This window comes from Panthera leo, chromosome C2 (genome assembly GCF_018350215.1).
Source record: "Panthera leo isolate Ple1 chromosome C2, P.leo_Ple1_pat1.1, whole genome shotgun sequence".
In the NCBI taxonomy this organism is placed as follows: Eukaryota; Metazoa; Chordata; class Mammalia; order Carnivora; family Felidae; genus Panthera; species Panthera leo.
Genome location: NC_056687.1, coordinates 126758247 through 126783433, shown reverse-complemented (window position 1 = coordinate 126783433; position 25187 = coordinate 126758247). Strand labels below are relative to the sequence as shown.

The 25187-nt window shown below is 37.0% G+C and overlaps 1 protein-coding gene across 4 annotated transcripts in view; it reads left to right on the top strand.

Annotated features, from left to right (window-relative positions):
- The window catches only part of PPP2R3A (protein phosphatase 2 regulatory subunit B''alpha), a 211850-nt gene that overhangs the window by 29813 nt on the left and 156850 nt on the right, over window positions 1-25187 (top strand). For 3 of the 4 annotated variants that reach the window (XM_042955652.1, XM_042955655.1, XM_042955654.1), the window contains exons 2-3: window positions 1159-1312; window positions 15832-18257. In XM_042955652.1, the coding sequence (XP_042811586.1) occupies window positions 16272-18257 (1986 nt within the window). In that variant the 5' untranslated portion in view covers window positions 1159-1312; window positions 15832-16271. Of the gene's footprint in view, window positions 1-1125; window positions 1313-15831; window positions 18258-25187 lie in introns of all 4 variants that reach the window. The other variant, XM_042955653.1, reaches the window with a different exon arrangement.

Here is a 25187-nt window from a genome sequence, read left to right as displayed (position 1 = left end):
AAAGTAGTTGTTTCTATTTATTTTACTCCAGGTTCCTGGTCATCTTCTAGAATTGCCCACTTGGCTCTGACAAGCATCTCTGCTCACTTGTACCAAATTTAACTTGGCAGGAAGGGAAAGGAAGATGTAAAAATTATGTTCTAACAGGAACTATCCCTAGAATGTGATCTTCATCAGGGACCAGGAGAGCCTCAATAAATACCTATTGAATAAGTTGATGTATTCTTTTTGTTTCATTTCTTTTATCCCATAAGTTCCTACAAGACAAGAGCTTTGTTTGTTTTCTGTAGTGTCCTGAACATTTTGGGTACTTAATATGCATTAGTGAATAAAATCTCTTAAGATTCATAATTTACTTAATAAAAATGAAATTAAAATCTGTTGTCAACTTTGACCAGAACTTGCCTCGAAGCCTGTCTTCATATTTGATTCTGGAATAATACCAAACTCCTGGTAGCTCCTCACACATCTCATGCCACTTCCTGCCTTGCTTTCTTTGTCCACAAGGCATTTTTCCCTTTCTTCCTGTAGCCAGCTACTTCTACTCTACCCTAGGACTAGACTTTGCAGTCCTCCTTTCTGGGATGCCTTCCTTCATATGAAGGTTAGTTGTCTTCTTTCTCTGCCTACTCGTGTTGTAAGCTGTTTGAGGCAAAAATCACTGAATTCGTGTTTTCCTCATCTTGAAGAGTACCTGTCCCTCAAGTGTTTTTTGCATTGTGTTGAATATATGTTATTCCAAAGTGTCAAATTATTTTTATCAATAGAATATGATTTTATTTTTATATGATCGCCTCCAAAATAAGAAAAAGACTTAGAAAAGGAAAATATTTAAATAAAAGTAACGTGAAATACTACTGGCAGAAAGAACTATTGTTGAGTTTTTGAATATATAATAATTTTTAAAAATTATAGACTAGAATAGTAGAACTTTAACCTGTAAATTTTCCTTTCAGAGCCACTAAAGGATATCACTAGCTTTTCAATTTACATGCGTTAAAAATTAATAGCCAGTTCATTATACTTTTTTCTACATCAAATAATAAAAAAAGTTTTTTAGCAAAATACAGCTATTTCCTAATTCAAAACAGGAAAAAAAAATTTGTTTTTCCTCATGTTCCCTAGACCCCAGAGCCATCTTCTGTCTTGTTTTCCCAGAAGAGAACATCAAATGCCAGTGAAGGAAACGACTTGACCAATTTACTGAGATGGTCAGTACAGAAGCTAAGCTGGGATGAGGAGCTCCTGATCACTGACCTGGCACTTTTCCCCTCAGCCACATTTCCTTTTCTCCACTGGAGTAAAAATAAAGGTAAATTTTTAAACACTTTCTAATTCCCATATGGTCAAAGTAGGCCTGCTGCTGAGATACTCTTATTTTATCTTTAGTCTTATTATTAAGACATTAGCCCTGAACCTAAAGCTTTAATTGTCTTTCATATTCATGTATTCAGTTTCTTGGAGCATCAGAAAAATCTTGCCTTCTAAGAGATTTCCTAATTTACTTTCTCACCTATTTTTGAAGTGAACATAACATAAAATATTCAGGTCTCCTTTTTTTATCTTCCAAGTAGTTCAATGGTATATGTTTTTGTATTCCTCTAAATTGTTCTCTTGGGATCAGTTTCCATACTGAGTCATCCACCAAATAGTGCCTGTGTTTTCTAGGCAGACTGATAGTTTTATTATTTCTAAATGACTCATTACTTCTGAATCATCGCACCTTGTGTATTCTGTTAAATAAAAAGTTTGTAGGTATTTTTCTATAATTTTTTTCCCTTTTGCATCTTCACGTGTCCCATCTAAATGACGTGGCTATATTAGCCAATTTTCTTTTGTGTCTGTGATTTCTGTTGATCATTTTCTTCCTGAACCCTTTCAGCAGTTGGGATAAGCAGTGGAAGTTCTGTACCTCATACTCTCAGCTGCAGATGTTTCCTGAAATAGAACACATAAATAGCAACATAAAAAAATATGTGTAACACCAATCTCTGTTTTCCATCATTACATTTATTTTGTTTAAGGTTTTAATGTCCCAGATTTTTCCATGAAATTAGGGAGAAACACCTATAAAAGAGAAGCTTTGCACGCAAAATCTTTGTAATTCAGCATGTTGAAAGAATGAAATACTTTTCTCCCTTGACTTCTGTGTTTTCTGGGCTGGTTTTCTTCCTGCCCTCTAAAAATTCATTCTCTGTCTCCTTCCTTGCATCTTTTTCCTCCCCCTGTACGTGGCAGCCTTCCTCAGAGTTTTGCCTTTGACCCTTTACTCCATGGGTGCCTGGTCAGTGTTGTCCATGTTGTGGCTTTAAAACCACAAAGTCTGGTGCTTATCCCAAATCTTTATTTCAACTCGTGTCTCTTCACTGCCAAGTATATCCTTCTGCATGAGAAATGTCTTCTGGATACTCCACCCAAACCACCATGCCTGAAGCTGCATTCATCTCCCCTGTACCCTTACACACACTCACCTCACCCACCTCATGTTCACATCTCTCTAAAACTCATTTGTAATTTTAAAAATTTATTATCAAATATTATATATTATTTCTCGTATTAAAGTATCAGCACTTAAAAGACTTAAATATTAGTTTCTACTCTCAAGTTGGCCCACTCCTCAGAGATAACCACTGTGGATTTGTTCTCAACTATTTCTTTCATTATTTGCCTCCATATTTATAAATGCATATATTGCAAATTTGTTATTCATTTATTTTAAACATCAGGTCTTGCCTTCCTAATATAAATTTCAGTTCTCTTGCCCGTTTTTCATCACATTAACAAAATAAAAGGTAAAAATTATGATCATCTCAATAAATGCAGAATAATGAGTATTTGCCAAAATTAAATAACCATGTGAGATTTTTTAAAAACTCAACAAATTGGAAGAGAACTTTCTCAATCTGATAGAATACCTATCAAAAAATCTGCAGCTATCATACTTAATAGGTGAAAGATAGTATACTTTTCCCTAAGATCAGGTATAAGGCAAGGATTTCTGAACCAACCACTTCTATTCAATATTGTTCTAGAGATCCTAGCCAGTATAGTAGGCAGTAAGACAGTATATATTGTAAAGGAAAAAATAAAACAATCTCTCTTGTCAGACAACATGATTGTCTACATAGAGCATCCCAGGGTATTTACCCAAGAAATACTGTAATAAATGGATTTAATGAAGTGGCAAGTGACAAGATCAATATACATAAATCAACTATGTTTCTACCTACCAGCAATAAACAAATGGAAAATGAAATTAAAATAATAGTATCATTTGCATTAGCATCAAAAATATGAAATACTTGGGAATAAATTTAATAAAAGGCCCATAAACATTGCTGAAGGAAATTAAAGAGCATCTAAAATCAATGGAGAGCTGTGTTGTGTTCATGGATTATATAGATTGGAGACTTGATATTAAGATCTCTGTTGTCAACACATGGAGATTTAGAGTCAATGAAATTTCAATCAGAATCCTAGCAGGTTTTCTTTGTGAAGATTGGCTAGTTGATTCCAAAATTGATATGAAAGTACAAAGGACCTAGAATAGCCAAAACAATTTTGAAAAAGAAAAAAAAATGAGGATTTACATTACTACGGTTGACCCTAGAAACCACATGGGAGTTAGGGGCACCAACCCTCCATGCAGTTGAAAATCTGAGTGTAACTTTTGATTCTCCAAAAACTTAACTACTAATAGCAGTCACTTTTTACTACAGTATGCAATTTACTGGAGAGAAGAACTACTTTCATAGAGATGATTAGTGTCATATGGCCTTTCAAGTAAATGCTTGTAACACTTGAGCTCATGGCAATAGCAACAGGAGATGGCTACAAAATTATTACAGTAGTACAGTATGTACTGTAGTTAATTTTATGCAGTTATGATTTAATATTGCATCTTTACTTTTGTTTATGTTTTTCTTGACTGGGAATGGTGCCATGTATGGTTTGTGTTTGTGTATGTTTTGATAAATTTTAACTTTTCTTAATTGATTTGCATATATTTTATGGTAGCAAATGATAAAGTAGACTATCTACATATATTTTATGCATTCGTGACATACCTAGCTTTTTCTTAGTTTTTTCAATATTTCTAGGATATGGGGTTCATCTGTGAGGTTTTTCAAAGTATAATAATTAAGACAAAATGGAATCGGAGTATATAAAGACAAGAGAGAGAATCCAGAAATAAACCTATGTGTATGACTATTTTTCAACAAAGACTCCAACATGGGGATAGGCTTTGGTGGGGACAGGATAGTCTTTTGAACAAATGGCTACTGGGTGATCTTCAAACTCAACCTATTAACTACAAAAGAGAAATTGATTCATCAGATTATTAGAAATTAGTAGGATTAAGACCTCCTTTTCAAAAGCTTCTGCTAAGAAACTGAAAGCCAAAGACCAGAAGATAATACTCATAGCTAAAATATACAAATGTGCTTCTAGAACTCAATAATCAAAGACAACCTAAAAGAGTTGAATAAACACTTCATAAAAGAATATATATCTAAATTGTTAATAAGCATATGAAAAATGCTCAATATCATTAGTCACCAGAGAAATGCAAATTAAATCCATAGTGAGATACCACTTCATATCCACTAAAATGGATAAAAGTAAAGTAACCGATAAGTATCCAAAAGGATATAGAGACACTACAGCTCCCAAGTATTGCTGATGAAAATGTGAAATGGTAGAACCACTTTGGGAAACAGTTCTACATGCTTATATAAAATTAAATGTGCAGAGGTTAGAGTGGGAGAGAGCAAAGCATAAGAGACTGTTAAAAACTGAGAACAAACTGAGGGTAGATGGGGGGTGGGAGGGAGGGCAGGGTGGGTGATGGGTATTGAGGAGGGCACCTTTTGGGATGAGCACTGGGTGTTGTATGGAAACCAATTTGACAGTAAATTTCATATATTAAAAAAATTTAAAAATAAAAAAAATAAATAAAAAAAATAAATAAAATTAAATGTGCACTTGTCATGACTCAGTAATTCCACTGTTAATTACCCAGAAAAAATGAATGTATATCCACAAAGACTTTACTTGAATGTTCGTAGCAGCTTTAATTCATGCTAACCCAAACCAGAAATGACTCAAATGTCCATCAACTGGTGAGTAGAGAAGACAAATTTTGATACATTCATATAGTAAAATATCTACTAAGCAGTAAAAAGGAATATACAACTGATGCATGCGGTAACATGCCTGAATCTCAAAACCATTATGTTAAGTGAGAGAAACCAAACTAAAAAGTATGTGTATTGCATGATTACATTTGTATGAAGACCTAGAATCAGATCAGTGATTGTCAGATACTGCAGATCAGGGGAAATGATTGGCACAGGGATACTTTTAGGATGGCATAAATGTTTTGTCTTTTTTTTACGGCAGTGGTTACATGGTCCTTGTTAAATCTTATTGTACACTTAATATGTATATTTTTATTGTATGTAAATTACACATCAGTAAAGTTGATTTAAAATGAGAGTGAGGCTCCAGAAAGCTGAGAGGAAGCTCTCTGTGGGTAACATTTGTCAATTACTAGACTTCACTGTAATGTGATGTGGTTAGATGGGATTTCTAATCTCTAGTAAAGGATTCTTTAATCCACATTGGTGGATAGGAGGTAGAGGTAATCAGCCTGGTTTCTAGGGACCTAGACTTGGGCAGGGGAAAGTGGGCTTATTCAGAATGTAGACTTACTCAAATTCCAGTCCTTTACCATCCTCTCTGTCTGCCCCTGAGGTTGGTGCTTTCCTGGTTCAAGTTTTTTTTCACCAGCAAATAAACGTTCTCTCTTCCAAAGGGTGAAGGGGTGATTTTATGAGTTTGTGGAGAGAGACTGGGAAGGTCTATTCCTTTGTGGACTTTCAAACAGTCCCCCTATGTGCAGCCCATTTCTTTTTTCTTTTTTTTAAATTTTTTTTTAATGTTTGTTTATTTTTGAGAGACAGAGTGCAAGCCAGGGAGGGGTAGATAGAGAGGGAAACAATCCGTAGCAGGCTTCAGGCTCCTAGCTGCCAGCACAGAGCCTGACCCGGGGCTCAAACTCACGAACCGTGAGGTCATGACCTGAGCCAAAGTCGGATGTTTAACCAAGGGAGCCACCCAGGCGCCCCTATCCTAGCCCATTTCTAAACCTAGACCTTTTTTGTGTTGTTCAGGGTGAATTGGTTTGCTTGACATTAGTATGCCTTCCTCCCCTACTCTGCTAAGTCATTTACTAATCATTCCTGCTTCTGTTTTCTATCTTCAAATGTAGTGATTTGGGGTTACAGGAGTCAGGGTCTTTGAATATGGAATTTACATTCCTGTTTTTATTCTTACTGGTTAGAGGATACCTTAAAACTGAAAATCTATGCTGTACATTTTTAATTTCAGCAATGTCAAACTCATTATAATTCTCCAAACACACAAGGCCTTTTGATATCTCTGTGCCTTTATAGAATTCCTTTTTGAATATAAGGTCTAGTTTAATCCCTTCTTCATTGTAAGCTCTTATCTTTCAAAATCCAGTTCTCTCCCTCCTAACTTTTGTCTGCAGCTTCTGTACCTTTGTTTCACAACAAATCCACTTCATCAGAAATAGCCATATAGCAGTTTTCTATGGAGGAATACATGGAGCCACTGGAAGGTACTTGTGAGACTAATTGTAAACCACTTAAAGTGGAAGAAATAATAAGTGCTGAATGAACTCTGAAATTGGATATGAACCACTTAGGCAGTTTGTTGGTACTAAAGAACCAGGAGAGACAAAAGGCTTGGGAGGTGGGTGAGCAACACACAGACACAGCAAGACCTGAGGTGGAATCAATGTAAATATGCAGAATAATTAACTAAGTTCCTGAGACATCTGTATTCTGTTCTCTACTTTCGATACAACAGATGTTCAGACTGAAAAATTGTGCTGTATATTTCGAGTCAAAGATTGTTTGAAACACTCATTTCATGTGCTATTAAGACAAAACATTCATGGGTGCCTGGGTGACTCAGTTGGTTAAGCATCCAACCCTTGATTTGATTTTGGCTCAGGTCATGATCTCATGGTTCATGAAATCAAGCCCTATGTCTGGCTCTGTGCTGACAGTGCAGAGCTTTCTTGGAATCTCTCCCTCTCTCTCTGTACCGCCCCCCAAAATAAATAAACATTTTTTTTAAAGAAAAAATTCAAAACTATGATACAATGCTTTCTTATCATTTAGAACTTTTTACTAATTGAAAGAGTTTTTTGGACTTATGTTGACAGGTGTTTGTATTTATCACTCTTGTGCATACATTGTCTTTGGGACTATCCCATAGTCTGGAATTTCTTTGAAATCCCACTTGCTAAGGTTACCAGTGATCTTCACATTGGCAAATCCAGTGGGTAATTTTTGTTTTGCTTTCACGTCTCAGCAGCATCCAATACGAGTGACCTCCATTTTGAGTCTCTCCTTCAGCCTCCATGAGACTGCTTTCTCCTGGTTTCTGTGTTACTTATTGGCTCTTCCTTCTTATGTTTCCTCTAAAAATTCTGTTCCTCTGTTTAACCCAGAAGTGCCAGTGATCCCAGTTCTGTCCTCAGCCCAGAACTTTTCTCACTGTATGCACTCACCCTGAGTAACCTCTCAGGACTGCATTGCCAACCCAGTTCTTTCTGCTGTCCTCCAGATTTTTTTATTCACATGTCAGCACATTCGCCACTTACATATGCCACGGGTACCTCTTCACGCAACACATTCAGAAAAACACTCTATTTTTCTATGGTCACCCTCCCTTAAAACAAAAGCAAAAAGTCTGTGTTGGGAGTAGCAACACTAGTCCCCTAAAACCCAAGCCTTAAACACAAGATTCCTCCCTCTCATTTTCTCCTCCTCCTCTTCTGTGAATTCTTCTTCTTTGACTATCTAATCACTGCCCTCCTCTTTGTTAACTACTGCCACCTACTTGGTTTTGGTTCTCACCACTTCTTGCATGGATTATTACAATAGTTTCCTAATTGATTTCCATGTCTCCATTCAGCTGCTAGAATGATCTTTCTAAAATATAAATTTGATCCTGTTACTCCCCAGCCTAAAAGGTCTTTTACTTATGATTTTCAGAATTAAGTTCAGGCTCTTAATTTATCATACAAACCAGTCTATGGTCTAGTTCCTGCTGCTCTTCTGGTTTCCTCCCCTCTTGCTTGTCTGCACACTCCCCCCCAGTGAAATCAGCTGGAACTACTTGTAGTTCCAAACTCAACTGTGCCCTGTTAGGCCTCTGAGCTTTCACAAATATGTTTTCCTTTGTCTAGAGTATTCTTCTTTCCTTTTTGTCTAATTTTCGTTGATCCTTCAAAACTAGGTACATCCTTCCCTTATTTGGGAAGTCTTGCCTGACTCTTCAGTCTAATTTGGATGCTCTCTTTCAAAATAGACAAGAAGGCATAAAGAAAGGCTTCACAAATGAACACAAAATACAGAATGTCTATGAGGTAAATAAAAGAGTGTTCAGGCACAATTTAAAACAATGCGCTTCCATTTTTTCATCTGTCAAGTTAGCAAAGATTTAAAGGAGTGATGTCTCTCAAGGAGAACATGGGGAAATGGGTCCAATCCTACCCTGATATTGGAAGTATTAATTTGTCATTTTTCTGGAGGAAAAATTGACCTTGTATATCTAACTAAGAATCTTTAAGATGTGTACACATACATACACAACACTGCTTTTGACTTGGCATTCTGCTACTTAGAATATATCTTAAGAAAATAGGGGTGCCTGGATGGTTCAGTTGGTCAAGCATCCTACTTTGCCTCAGGTCATGATCTCACAATTTGTGGGTTCAAGCCCCTCATCAGGCTCTGTGCTGACAGGTCAGAGCCTGGAGCCTGCTTCAGATTCTGTCTCTCTCTCTCTCTCTCTCTGCCCCGCTCATGCTCTGTCTCTCTCTCTCTCAAAAATAAATAAACATTAAAAAAAGGGGGGGACACCTGGGTGGCTCAGTCAGTTAAGCATCTGACTTCAGTGCAGGTCATGATCTCATAGCTCATGAGTTCAAGCCCTGGGTTGGGTTCTGTGCTGAAAGCTCAGAGCCTGTAGCCTGCTTTGGATTTTGTGTCTCTCCCTTGCTCTCCGCCCCTCCCCCACTTGTACTCTCTCTGTGTTTCTCAAAAATAAATAAGTGTTTAAAAAAATTTTTTTTACTTTTTAAATTTTATTTATTTATTTATTTATTTTTTAACGTTTATTTATTTTTGAGACAGAGAGAGACAGAGCATGAACTGGGGAGGGGCAGAGAGAGAGGGAGACACAGACTCGGAAGCAGGCTCCAGGCTCTGAGCCATCAGCCCAGAGCCCGACGCGGGGCTCGAACTCACGGACCGCGAGATCGTGACCTGAGCTGAAGTCGGACGCTTAACCGACTGCGCCACCCAGGCGCCCCTAAAAAATTTTTTTAAAAAGAATAGACAACTATGTAAAGTGTATGTATAGAATGTCGTTATTTATTTAAGACAAAAAATAATAAAAAACCCAAAAGTATAGCAGTGGTAGATATCTAAATTATTATATCCATATGGTAGAATATTATATATCCATTAAAATGATCTAGATCTGTTTTGACATGGAATATATTCATGAGATATTGCTAACTTGAAGTAAGTTTTAAAGTACATAGTATTGTCAAATTTTTGTACAAAATACACATTTATAAATTTTCATAAGAAAATGTCGGTATATCTATCCATAAAAATATTAACTGGTTATTTCTGAATGGTGTTATGGGTAATTATGTTTTTTGCTTAAGAACATTTTCTACCTTTTCTGACAAGAAAAGGTATTAATTGTGAGAGCAAATGGGGGAAAACAGAAGCCCAACCCTATTGCTCCTGATTGCCACTGTGCTTGATTTTCTCATTGCCCTCAAACAGTAAGTACACTCAGGGCCACTGTAATGAATTATTCTGGGCCTGACTCAGAGTAGGAAATGTTTGATGAGTGAACTAACTATACCAACAACAGCTAACAGTGATGGAGCATTTCTTTTGTCTTAGGCATTGTTCTAAGCATTTGACATGTTCACTTAGGCCTCATGTTATGGGTACTGTTATTATCTCTGTTTTGAGGGTGAAACAGCTGACAAAAATTAACCAGCTTATGTAAGGCCGTTAGTGGCAGGGTGGGGATTCAAACCCATGTAGCCTGACTTTCACTTAGAGACATAAGATAGCATGGGGGTTCTGAATTACAAAGATTATGATCTCTCTGATTGAGACTGGTTGGATTAGATTCCATGTCTAGGATTCCAGCTGAACAATTGGGCATCAGTTAATCGTGGTCTGAATAAAAGGGCAGAATTTGACACCCACAGATCTGAACTAAATACCAGGGAAGTAATCTTGGTTTCTTTAGCATTTTATATAAAAAAAAAAAAAAACTCAAATCATTTTAGACTGTAAACTTCTCATTCAAATTGGTGCCACCCCTTGGGGTTTGGCTTTGTTATATGCTTCCTCCCTCTTCCAATTACTTCCCTTCCAAACTTTAACTTAGAGAACTAAATTTGCAATTAGTTCTTTAACTCTTCTTCCCACTTTTTTTCTCAGTGAAATTACCTATGGCAACTTCATCAAATTGCATTTTTAAAACCTATCAATCTTCCTTTTTGCCATATATTTTTTTCTTCATGCTTTTCTTTTATTTTTTTAATATGAAATTTATTGTCAAATTGGTTTCATACAATACCCAGTGCTCATCCCAACAGGTGCCCTCCTCAATGCCCATCACCCACTTTCCCGTCTCCCCCACCCTCCATCAACCCTCAGTTTATTCTCAGTTTTTAAGAGGCTCTTATGATTTGGCTCCCTCTGTCCCCCTTCTTTTTTTCCTTCCCCTCCCCCATGGTCTTCTGTAAAGTTTCTCAGGATCCACATAAGAGTGAAAACATATGGTATCTGTCTTTCTCTGTATGACTTATTTCACTTAGCATAACGCTGTCCAGTTCCATCCTTTTGTTGCTACAAAAGGCCATATTTCATTCTTTCTCATTGCCAAGTAGTATTCCATTGTGTATATAAACCACAATTTCTTTATCCATTCATCAGTTGATGGACATATAGGTTCTTTCTGTAATTTGGCTCTTGTTGGAAGTGCTGCTATAAACATTCAGGTACAAGTGCCCCTGTGCATCAGCACTCCTGTGTCCCTTAGGTAAATTCCTAGCAGTGCTATTGCTGGGTCACAGGGTAGATCTATTTTTAATTTTTTGAGGAACCTCCACACTGATTTCCAGAGCAGCTGCACCAGTTTGCATTCCCACCAACAGTGCAAGAGGGTTCCCGTTTCTCCACATCCTCTCCAGCATCTATAGTCTCCTGATTTGTTCATTTTAGCCACTCTGACTGGCGTGAGGTGGTATCTCAGTGTGGTTTTGATTTGTATTTCCCTGATGAGGAGTGACATTGAGCATCTTTTCACATGCCTGTTGGCCATCTGGATATCTTCTTTAGAGAAGTGTCTATTCATGTTTTCTGCCCATTTCTTCACTGGATTATTTGTTTTTTGAGTGTGGAGTTTGGTGAGTTCTTTATAGATTTTGGATACTATTTGGATACTATAGATTTTTGGATACTAGCCCTGTGTCATTTGCAAATATCTTTTCCCATTCCGTTGGTTACCTTTTAGTTTTGTTGATTGTTTCCTTTGCAGTGCAGAAGCTTTTTATCTTCATGAGGTCCCAGTAGTTCATTTTTGCTTTTAATTCCCTTGCCTTTGGAGATATGTCAAGTAAGAAATTGCTGCAGCTGAGGTCAGAGAGGTTTTTTCCTGCTTTGTCCTCTAGGGTTTTGATGGTTTCCTGTCTCACATTCAGGTCCTGTATCCATTTTGAGTTTATTTTTGTGAGTGGTGTAAGAAAGTGATCTAGTTTCATTCTTCTGAATGTTGCTGTCCAGTTCTCCCAGCACCATTTGTTAAAGAGACTGTCTTTTTTCCATTGGATGTTCTTTCCTGCTTTGTCAAAGATGAGTTGACCATACTTTTGTGGGTCCAGTTCTGGAGTGTCTATTCTATTCCATTGGTCTTTGTGTCTGTTTTTGTCATGCTTTTCTTTTAAAGTCTTAGAATTTCTGAAAGCTACATTCCTATTCTGTATAATATGGTGGCTACTTCTATGTGAGTCTAAAATAATTTCAAAATTAAAAATTTTTTAATAAAATTAAAATTCAGCTCTTCAGTTACACTAGCCACATTTAAAGTGCCCAATAACTCCATGTGGCTAATGGGATTTACATCAGAACAGATAAAGAATATTTCCATCAACACAGAATGTTTTATTGGGCAATGCTGGTCTAAAAGCACATGTCTGTCTTAAGCCAGTGTTCTCTCTTCCTTAACTATTTCAAATTCATGTGGTATATACACATGAATACTTGTGTTTTCTGTCATGTTACCTTATCAACTGGTTGTTTTGGTTATATCAAAGGTTAGAGAAATACTTTTTTAATTTCTCAAATTTCAGAGAAATAGTCCTTATGTTAATTTAGGAATTTATCACATATTCATAGGTTTCTGGATATTTAAATTTTCTAACACTCATGTATTTTGCCTCTGAACCAGTTTTATCACCTATATTATCAACTGTATTAGGATATAGTCCTAATATCTCTTACATAATTATCCAAATATACTTTATTGGTAATATCCCTTGTTTTCCTTTCCTTTCATCCCTTATCATTACCCAAAAGCTCTTGAAAAATTTTGGATTTCTAAAAGATGCATAGGTTTTCACGTTTGGTGTTATTTCTTCCCCCTCTTTTGTGCATCTCTCGGAAAGGTAATTCCTTCTATTGCCATGTTCTAGTATTTTGTCCCAAAACACCTCTTGGCTTCTTTGCATTTTCAGTTAAGAATTACTGGCCACTTCCTTTACTATGGAACTTCTTTCTGCTTCAGCTTCATCCTTCATGAGAGCTAGTTCTATAGTTTTATATAAGCCACCATCTCAGATTGGAAGGCAAGGAAGTAGAGGAAAACGCAGTAACTGAAGATCTATTCACGTAGCAACAAAGTTAAGACACTGAAGGATAAGAATGAGATGGGTGTGGGGGGGTGACACACCTGAGGAAAACCACAAAGACAGAACTAAAGGAATATTGGAATTAAGATTTAGATCTTCCTGGGTAGAAAATCTGAATATTAATAGTGATGTCAGTGTTTCTTCAAAATAATTCAGAAGTTTATTGCAATTGTAATGAAATTGCAATAGCATTTTTTCTTAAAACTTGACAACTCAAAAAATACATCTGGAAGACCATCAAAGAATATTTGGAGTATAAAAAAGACAGTGGGGCACCTAAGTGGCTCAGTTGCTTAAGCATCTGAGTCTTGATTTCGACTCTTGATTTCATGAACTCATGGTTCGTGAGTTTGAGCCCTGCATTAGGTTCCATGCTGACAGTGTGGAGCCTACTTCTCTCCCTCTCCCTCTCTCTCTCTCTCTGCCCCTCACCCCCTTCAATAAATAAATAAATAAAATTTAAAAAATCATAATTAGGGATATGGGAAGCAAAAACAGTAAAACTTAAAACAACCGTAATTACAATAGGGTAGGACTGGCGTAAAAACAGAGTAATCATTGAATCCAGAGAGCCAGGAAATGTACTCTAGCATAAGAATTCAACAAAATAAAAGGTTCTTCATAAGTTAATTTATGTGTATTCACTAAGTCTCTAATACCTAAATGACCAAAAGATAGGAAGAGACAATTTACCAAAGAAGAAATGTAATAAGCAAAAAAGAGTTTTCTAGGATTGAAGAAATAAAAATGAAATTAAAGTTCTTTTTCTCATTAAGTGGATAAAGATTGTCATTGTTAAAATGCCACTGCTTTTGATGATGTAGTGAAATTGATGCTGTCCTTCATTTCCATCATCATCTCCTTACTATCATTGCTTCACTGCATTATTCTTGGTTTAGTAATACTGCACATCCATCCTTTGCAAATCCTATTTGGCTCTACCTTTGATATAGATACAGCATCTAAACTTCTCCACTATTACTCTCCTGCTCCAAGCCCCCAAGCCTTCTTGCCCAGTTTATTGCAGTAGCCTCTAATTTGTTTCTCTGCTGTTTGTCTTGCTCCTTCACAGTTTCTTCTGAATATAGCAGCCAAAATTACCAATTTAAAATGTAAGTCTGATCATGTAATTCCTCTGCTCAGTAGCCATCAGTTGTTTCCCAGCTTGCTCAGGATAAAGCCAAATTCATCATAAGAATCTACATATTCTGCATGATTTAGACTCCCACCTTTCCTTTCTGACCTTACCTTCCACACTACCTCACTTGCATTCTCCGTCCAAGTCACTTTAGCCTCCTTGTCATTCTTTTAGTAAATCAAGCATACTCTCACCTCAGGGCCTTTGCACCTATAGTTAACTCTGTCTGAGATGATTTAGCCCAAAATGCCTCCTCAGTGTGTTCTCTCTTTTCTTTCAGGTCTTGGTTCAGATGTCAGTGAGGTCTTCCCTGACTGCGCATTATAACCCTTCTCATTCTTTCTGAACCCCTGTCCTGCTTCATTTTTCTCCATAGCACATGTCACCATGTTTAAGTTACATGTTTACATACATGTTGTTTTTCTTTTTCCAACTAGATTATTAACTCCATAAGAATAGGGACTTTATTTTATTCACTGCTGTATCCCTAGCACTTAACAAGTGCCTGGCATATAGTAGGCACTCAGTATGTATGTATATATTTATTTTTATGTTGTTTATTTTTGAGAGAGAAAATGAGCAGGGAAGCGGCAGGGAGAGAGAGAGAGAGAGAGAGAGAGAGAGAGAGAATATGAATGAATCTGAAGCAGGCTCCATGCTGTCAACGCACAGCCCAAGAGAGAGAGAGAGAGAGAGAAAATCTGAAGCAGGCTCCATGTTGTCAATGCACAGCCCGAGAGAGAGAGAGAGAGAGAGAGAGAGAGAGAGAGAGAGAGAGAATCTGAAGCAGGCTCCATACTGTCAACGCACAGCCCAACACAGGGCTTGAACTCACCAACCGTGAGATCGTGACCTGAGCTGAAGTCAGTCACTCAACCCACTGAGCCACCCAGGCACCCTAGGCACTCAGTATTTATTGAGCAAGTAAATTGAACCTTTTTAGAAAGTATCCACAGCATGGTTTAAAAGCCTTTTTTTTTTTTTAGTCAGGATGATTAAGTAAACTCTGTCCATTTGGTAATAAGAGATCTGCATGTGGCAGGGTCTGAGAGGATAGGATCAAGAGCAGTAATGAAGGCTGTTTCTTTCTTAGGTGGTAAGAAAAGGGAAGATGATGAAAGAATAATTTCCAAGTATAGAGGAAGTTATAGAATCAAGGACAAGCACTGTGTGTTGGCAGTCTTTGAGAAGATTAGGTTGATGGAAGTAAAAGGTTGGTTCAGGGCCATAGCAGAATATAAAGTTATAGGTGGATGGGAACAGATGTTGAAAGTCTTGAAAATAAGTCAAGACTTATTTAGGATGTGTAGGATGCATGATGGAGATCAGGAGTGTGAATTCTTGAACGGTGAGGGATAAAAAAGCCATCTAAATCTAAGCTTTTTGGTGTTGTGTAAGGTGGCAAGGAGGGTAGGGTAAGAAATATCAACTGGAAGGCAGTTGTAACAAGGCAGAGTTGAGGTAGTAATACTCTCATAGTAAGGAGTACAGGGTGTGATGAAACAAAGACATGAATCAAAGATAAGCAGTGATATGGCAAAGAATAAGGCTTGGTGATTAACTGCAGTGGGGGGGCAAAAGAGGAAATAAAAGAACTCTCAGTATTAAGAAATCGTATTTTTAAAATTCTTTTCTTTTTTTTTAGGTTTGTCACTCACAAAAAAAAATGGATCATTTAAATCTTTGGAGGACTGAGTTATCACAATACTTCTGTACTTCCAACTAAGATTTATGACAGTAAATTTATGGCAATAAGTTTCTGCATCATAGAACTGCTGAAGAACTAAAAGACGATTTTATAAACTTACAGTATTATGAGATTACTAAATAAAACTAAAGAACACAATTATTAAATTATTAGACTTGCTAATAATACAAGCACATATGTGCAGTAGCTACTGTATCCTGACAGTTACCAAACCTCAAATTTAGATGTTTTTTTCTTTGTGGGAAAGGTCATTTTATTTGCAAGAAACCACTGAACATTGTCATCAAGTATATTTTCACCTGAGTGTAAGTTAAGAGGATTTACTTGAAATAAGTTCTAGAAGATTCCAACTCCCATCACTGAGTGGATTCGATATTATGGCAGCAACTTACAGACTTGTAGTCAGTACTGTGAACCACTACAGCAGTGTGGTGATAGACCGACGTTTTGAGCAAGCTATACATTATTGCACTGGAACCTGCCACACCTTTACACATGGAGTTGATTGCATTGTGGTACATCATAGTGTTTGTGCAGACCTCTTGCACATCCCTGTGTCTCAGTTCAAAGATGCAGATCTGAACTCTATGTTTCTACCCCACGAAAATGGGTTTTCCTCAGCTGAGGGTGACTATCACCAGCAGGCCCTAACAGGCATACCCAGGGTCAAGAAAGGATCTACATTTCAGAACACCTGTAACTTAAAAGACATTGCAGGAGAAGCAATCAGTTTTGCTAGCGGGAAAATAAAAGAATTTTCCTTTGAAAAGCTCAAAAACTCTAACCATGCAGCTTACAAAAAGGGAAGAAAAGTTAAGTCTGACTCATTTAATAGGAGGTCAGTTGATTTTGACTTGCTCTGTGGCCATTATAACAATGATGGGAACTCCCCATCCTTTGGTTTACTCCGGAGTTCCTCAGTTGAGGAAAAATCTTTGTCCCATAGAAACTCACTTGATGCAAACTTGACATCAGTGCTTCTTCACAACTTCTCTGAAGAAGACCTGGTTACTCAGATTTTGGAAAAACATAAAATAGATAATTTTTCTTCTGGAACAGACATAAAGATGTGCTTGGACATCTTGCTGAAATGCTCTGAGGATTTGAAAAAATGCACAGATATCATAAAACAATGCATAAAGAAAAAGTCAGGGAGTAGCATCAATGAAGGAAATGGTAATGATGCAATTTCTAGCTCTGAAACTGTCTATATGAATGTAATGACCAGGTTAGCATCCTATCTGAAAAAGCTACCGTTTGAATTCATGCAGCCTGGGAATAATGATGCTATAGATTTAACAGAACTCGTCAGTAATATGCCCAGTTTACAACTGACTCCCTTTTCCCCAGTATTTGGCACTGAACAACCCCCTAAATATGAAGATGTTGTCCAGCTCTCAGCCCCTGACTCTGGACAGTTTCAAACTATAGAACTGCAAGATGACAAACACAGTTCTAGGAAAACAGACGCTGTAAGTTCCATTCCAAATAACTCTACAAATCCCTTATATAACTCTGAAGTAAATGATCCCAGAACCCTAAAAGATACCCAGCTTCAATCACAGTCATTAACCATGAACCCTTTAGAAAATGTTTCTTCTAGTGACCTAATGGAAACCCTTTATATTGAAGAAGAGTCTGATGGAAAGAAAGCATCAGATAAAGGACAAAGGGCAGAGAATGGACCTGGTCAATTGTTAAATGAAGATAAAGCAGAATTTTCAAACCGTGTTACTCATCTTAAAAAATGTCCTGCCTCTGTGCAAAATGAAAGTGGTAAGATATTTGAGAAGCCAGTTGTTAATCTACCTGAGGAGGATTTTAAATCAAAAGTTCCTAAAGTTGAAGAGGGAGGCCACAGAGATTTTATGAATCTTAACAGCCAGGAGGAGATAGATAAATTGTTAATGGATTTGGAATCATTTTCACAGAAAATGGAGACCTCTCTAAGAGAGCCACTTGCCAAAGGTAAAAGCTCTAACTCTCTAAGTAGTCCTAGTCCATTAACTAGTCAGCTTCCTATAGATCTTGAACCTAAATCTAAAGTCTCTGCAGCCACCGAGAAAGTCTCGCCTTCCTGTCTAACAAGGATTATTGAAACCAATGGACACAAAATAGAGGAGGAGGATCGAGTCCTCTTACTACGAATTCTAGAAAGCATTGAAGACTTTGCTCAAGAACTAGTTGAATGCAAATCGGGCAGAGGTAGCCTATCACAAGAAAAGGAAATGATGCAGATTCTACAGGAAACCTTGACCACTTCCTCCCAGGCCAATTTATCAGTCTGTAGAAGTCCTGTTGGTGATAAAGCTAAAGAAAGTACTTCAGTGGTTTTGATTCAGCAGACCCCAGAGGTGATCAAGGTAAGATCCAACAATCTGGAGTCCTGACAAGTATCCATGGAAATGTTTTAATGTGTGCAGAACTTGTGAATAAATACTATTTGTGTTAACCATTTCATATTCTACTAAAGTTCCTGCCTTACGCTAGGCATGGTCTCATTCAGTTCATTAAAAAAAGAACTAAAAAGCAAGGCTTTAGAGTTAGGCAGACATTTCAATTGCCCTCCTCACACCTTTCATCTCTCTAGCTCTGTGACCAAAGGAAAGTTACTTAGCCTTAATATCCTCATCTGTGTAATGGAAATAATAAGGATCAAGATAACTTAGGTGAAATACAAGCAAGGTGCCTTACACAAATTAGGCATTTAATATTAATCCTTATACTTCCAGTCAGCCATGCATCAATATATGCATGTGTAGACTATAAAGTGCAGTGTGGGGTACCAAAAAAAGGGAGGACATGATTCCTTAAAGACTTTAACATCTAGTTGAGAAAATGAAACTGACATACCGGAAACAGTTCATGAACATGTAGGCCCTTGTCTGAAAATGTTGTTAGTAAAATAGGGTCTTCAAAGAAGGTAAAGACTAGAGTGTATGAGATTTGCTTCTTCATGCAAGTGGGAATAAATACCATTCTAGGGTCACAGGATAGTAGTGTTTTCAAAAGGCTTTGAATCTACCCTGCTACTGGTAGTATAGCTTTAATAATTCCTGAAAGGCAGTTATCTTCCCCCTTGGGTGTATGTGTGTATGTCTTAGCACAACAGTTATTTCTTGTTCGTTTTCTATGTCTAACATGGGTTGGCAGTAGGTTCTGCTCCACCTCACTCAGGGACCCAGGGTGATAGATGCTCTGTGTTCCTATAGCTGCCCCATTGTCCCATCTGGAATACATGACTTATAAGTTCACAGAGGATGGGGAAGAAAGAGATGTTGCTTTTTACTGCCTTATTCCCACATGTGACACACTTCCCATCCACTCACAGTCCAGTGATTTCAGCCCAAAAGCTAAGAAACACAGGGAAGCATATAGAATATACCTAGTGAGCATTGTCTCTACCACGTGAATGTATGACATATGGCACATATATCCAAATTAACAAAATAAATTGTAAAATGATGATGTGAATTATTTAGAGGTTATGTCATTGTACAAAAACTATGAAGAAATACTTGGACACACCAAATACAATGTTCAGAACAATGATTAAATTAATCTCTGGGGAAAGAAGAGAGATGGAACTGAGGAAGGATGTCCAGGGGACCTCAGTAGTGTTAGTAATTTCATAATCTGGTGGTGGATCATTAGTACTTTTTTATATTATTTTTATGCCATTTTGTGTGTCTTTATAGTAAATTTAAAAAAGAATAATTGGATATTAGAGGTGGCATATATATGACCAAGTTAAAAAGTTAATGTTAATTTTAACATTCTCATTAATATTTTCATTTAAGTAGGAAAAAATATTGTGATCAGATGAATAATTTTTACATTGTATTTATTTTGTGGCTGTGCTATGCACATTTGTAGTTATCAGCGACACTAAAATTTAAAGCTATACGTACATACTTAAGGTTATGAAATGATCATTTGGGTCTAGATATTCTCATTCACTGAGCATTTCTGTGAAATCTGTGAGTCTCCTCATTCATTGATTTACAACTGGTAATATCTTTAGTGAAGTTGGTCTATGCTGGGAGGAGAAACTGGAAATTAATTACAAAAATAAGAGGAAAATGCTTTCAATGTACATAGGCAATAGTGATTTGCTTAATATTTTATAAAGAAAAGAGAATACCTATATAGAAATCTCAAAATGGTAATAATATAAGAGCTAACAGTTCTTGTAAGCTAAGGCATGCTAAGATATTTAGATATATTATCTCACTGTTTCCCTCTCAGTAACCTGTCTGCTCATTAAAAAATAATAATAATAATAATTCACCTTCTCCACTGACCTATTCCAACATCTCACAACCATTATAACCAGAAACTTACCTTAATACAGTGTTTTGAATTTTATTTAACCCTTCTCCCCCATTATCTTCTGTGAGAAAAGAAAAAATTATCTGAAAAGAAAGTAGAAAATGTGAACCTGAGGCCAAGAATAAGTCCCATGTAATACCTCTCCTATGTTCCTGGCTGACAGCTCATGAGCAGGTCCCCTCTGACCCTCCCAGTCTAAGCACACCTAACTAAAAATCCCACACTGGGCTCTAAATGAGCTTTCCAGTTTTTGAACAAGTATGGACTAAGATCAAATCTCATTAAGAGTCTCCCATCACTCTTTTAAATAAGTCCCATTACCATAAGACAGAATAAAATTTGATGAAATTTCTTGATAAAAGTTGAAAAAGTAATTCATAAAAAGCTAATTTAAAGAGAAAGGTGATATAAAATGTTTAACTCCTGAAGATACTTAACGCAAGAAAATAAAACCATTCTTCCTTGACTCAGATGCCTTCCTACTTGTTCTCTTTTTTTTAAATCTTTCTTTGCTTCCTATGAATAATAATAATAATTTGCACGTTTCAATTAAAATGAAATGACTAGTATTTTAATTATAATAATTATTATTACTATTGTTGTTGTTATTATTATTTTAGAGAGAATCCTAAGCAGGCTCCATGCTCAGCACAGAGCCTGATGCAGGGTTCAAACTCAGGATCATGATCCCAGCTGAAATCAAGAGTCGGATGCTCAACCAACTGAGCCACCCAGGTGGCTCTTATGAATTATTTTAAACCAGGGTTGGTAAATATTTTCTACAAAGGGTCAGATGTAAATATCTAAGGCTTTGTAGGTCACAAGGCTTCTGTCACTTAGACTTCTTTGTTTTTTTTAAACAACCCTTTAATAATGTAAAACTGTTCTTAGCCCTAAGCCTTAAAAGACAGGGAGTGGGCCAAATTTGGCCCACAAGAGTGTATGTTGTCAATGCCTATTTTATTTTATTTTATTTCATTTTATTTATTTTAATTTAATGTTTATTTTTGAGAGGGAGAGAGAGAAAGCGAGAGCAGGGGAGGGGCAGAGAGAGAGGGAGGCACAGAATCCAAAGCAGGTTCCAGGCTTTGAGCTGTCAGCACAGAGCCTGATGCAGGGCTCGAACCCAGGAGCCGCTAGATCACACTCTGAGCCGAAGTCGGACGCTCAACTGAGCCACCCAGGCGCCCCTGTCAGTGCCTATTTTAAACAAATAGAAAAGTATAGTGAATGATAGAAAAAACACTCCTTATTATCACTTACTTTGTCAAATCTTAACATTTTATCATATTTGCTTCAGATCTTTGTTTATTAATATTTGCATTATTATCATCATCATTGTTTAAAACAAAAATCATCCCAGATATAGTTGAAATCCTAGAGGTCCCCTCCCTAGTTTCCACATCCCGTTCCAGAAATAACCACTACCCTGAAGTTAGTGTTTTATCTCCTGTAAGTTTTTACAGTGTTATTTGTCATGTTTTTTATTCTTGAAGAGCATGAACAAACAGTAATAGGAAATAAAATCAGTGAGGTAGGTTGGGGCCAACTTATGAATGACCTATGTGCTATGCTAAACTCTTAGAGTGGGGAGCTAAAGAAGGCTTTTGTTTTTGTTATGTTTTTTTTTAATGTTTTTTTTTTTAATTTATTTTTGAGACAGAGACAGAGCATGAGCAGGGGAGGGGCAGAGAGAGGGGGAGACACAGAATCTGAAGCAGGCTCCAGGCTCTGAGCTGTCAGCACAGAGCCCGACGTGGGGCTCGAACTCACGGAGTGTGAGATCATGACCTGAGCTGAAGTCGGATGCTCAACTGAGTGAGCCACCCAGAGCCACTCCAAGAAGGCTTTTTTTTAAATGTTTATTTGTTTTGTGAGAGAGTACAAGCAGGGGAGGGGCAGAGAGAGGGGGAGAGAGAATTCCAAGCAGGCTCCCCGCTGAGAGTGCAGTGGATATTTAGACATGGGTCTCAGTCTCACGAACCATGATCGTGACCTGGGCCAAAATCGAGAGTTAGTTGCCTAACTGATTGAGCCACCCAATGCCCCAAGAAGGCTTTTAAGTAGAGGAGTCCCACGGTATTTTTTTAAAGAATAAAACTTTTTTTTTTTAAGAGTAAAAAATGTTAAATTACGCTCTTATTTTTTTTTTAACTTTTGACAGCAAAAATTTACCAATTCAAAACATTTCAATTAAAAGCTTTATGTAATGGGGCATATAGGAGGTGCATTGGTGACTATCCCTGAGAAGAAAGATTGACTTGATGATATTATAGGTCATTAGTATTTTAACATGTGTTTCAAAATAATTTCTCAAGAGGAAGCAGTATTTATTGTCCAAGTATTTTTTTGTCCAGAAATCTAATTCAAACCTGTATTGGGAGAGATAATCAAATAGAAAATACTAATATGATACTGAGGGATTGATAAAGAGGTATCTAGATACTGGTCTAGATCAGGAGTCAGCAATCTGTGGTCCAAGGGCTAAATCTGACCTACGGCCTATGTTTGTAAATAGTTTTATTGGAACACAGCCACACCCATTTGTTTACAGATGATCTGACTGCTTTTCTCCTCCACCTACTAAGTTAAGTAGTTAGAGACCTTAAAGCTTGAAATGTCTACTATCTGGACATTCATAGAAAAAGTTTGCTGACTCCTCATCTAGATATTATTTGATCAAAAGATTTCTTTTTTAGTGAATCAATATGTATTTTAACAAGATCCCCAGATATTCACATTTAATATATACATGAAAATTTAAGAGATACTGTTTCCACCATATCAGACCATTCTTGATGTGATATTTTGTTAAAGGCATTGGAAATCTTGAAAACATCATTAAATACCATTAACAAAAACTAATTATCAATGATAGTCAGATAGTATACCAGTAGAAATAGCAAAATAAGCCCAGAGTTTCAAAATTCTTCATCATGTGTTCTCATCGTGTGTTTTGGTCTACATAGCGTTTCTCCCCTTTCCTCCCTAGTCATGATCCGTCTCTGACTTTTCCCACTTAAAACAGTTTCCTTTTCATCTCTTTCTCACTGTTAAATTATTGATATCATTGACTGGCAAATGAAGGTTTAATACATGCTTTCTTCACAAAGCCTTTAACTGACAGGAAACAACCCTGTAGGTTCTAGAATAGCTGAGGTGTGAAGATGGGCCTAAAAATGAGTTGAACAAGAATAACAGAACACCCTATAGAGGAAGGAAAGGGGGATGTGCCTGAGCTCTCAGAGGGTTTCATTATTTTGGATTAGTGAATTACTGAGGACATGTTTTGACATAGAAGGTAATATAATTTTTTAAAAAACACTTAGAAACTGTACTGCTTTGGTAATTCACATAATAAATGATACCTTAATTCTGTGTTTTATTACCACCAGCAGATGTTATTACAGTCATCTTGGGTCTGTTTTTAGCTGTATGGAGCAATAGCCTGTTAGCGGTTATTCACAAGTTAAAATAATAAAACCTAGTCTCCCTTGAAAATTATCTTTACTTAATTTTAGTAAAAAAAAAAAAAAATCCAGGAAAAAATTTCTATCATTGTTTGCCTCAATTAAAAGAATGGAGGGAATGAGGCAGGATTCATCAGTGAAAGAGGAAGAATTTTTTTTAAAACTCCACTATAATATTTAAGTCTAGTGAAACCTTACAAATTTCAACTAATTGTGGGGAAAACTGTGTGAATTACTAAAAAAGTACAAATTAAAAATTTCAGTGTTTTTAAGAAATAACTTTATTAATTTCAAGAGTAAAGAGTAAAACTACCATCAAAGAATTGCAAGCGTGAACGTTAGCTGGACCTATTTCAATAATGAAGATCAGGGTGCCTGGGAGGCTCAGTAGGTTAAGCATCTTTGGCTCGGTCATGATCTCATGACCTCATGAGTTTGAGCCCCGCATCGGGCTCTATGCTGACACCTCAGAGCCTGGAGCCTGCTTCTGATTCTGTCTCCCTCTCTCTCTGCCCCACCCCTGCTCATGCTCTGTCTCTCAAAAATAAATAAACATTCAAAAAAAATTTTTTTAATTAAAAAAAAAGAGGATGTTATAGGGAAATAAAGAACAAGAGCCAAATGGAAAACATCTGATTGGCGAGGGCCACACAGTCAACCTTGTCTAGGTTGAGAAGGCCCACAGTTGGCTTGGTGTTGAAGAATTGGCTGTGTGCGTATACTACATTTCTGGTCAGGTAGAGCTTTTACAGGGCACGAGTTATCTAAGTTTTGCTTTGCCAGGTGGCATTCCTGGCAGGAACAGCTCCATCTTGGGCTTATAAATTTATTTCCAAAGTCCTCCATTTGATCATCCTCTTGACCATTCTAGAGGTTTCATCAAAAATATCAGTCTTAGCATGACTCTGAGTTACCATTGCCTCTTCAGGTCTCCATGTAGTTTTCACAAGTGATGATGTCAGGCTTTTATTCTAGGAGCTGGTTATGTTCTTCTGTTCTCTTTTGTCATTCCAGTCTGAGAGAGACCATCTGTCAGCTGGTCAGTGGCTCTCCACATGTATTTAAACTTTGGAGAATATGCAGCATATTAGGGAGATAATTATTATAATAATATATGAATGTAATATAGTAATAATAATAATTAGCAACAAAACAATCCCATGGTTTGGACAGCACGAATGAGCCAGGGTACCCATAATGCAAACCAGCTAATATCAAATGAGTCAAGAAATGATCCCCAAAGTGGAGATACTTCTTTAAGCCAGTTAACCTGTTTATGTATTTTGTGTAACTGTGTCTCCACTTCCCCAGAAATGTTTATCCAGTGAGCTTGTTTCAGAAAAACTGAGGCACTGGAAATCAGGGAGCAAACTGTAATGGACAGAGAGAACTACAGGATCACCAGCATCTTTGCAAATTCAGCAGGTGGGTGGAGGTTGGATTACCACTTAGCAGTGGCCTGAAATACGTGAACATGGCATTATCTTTTCA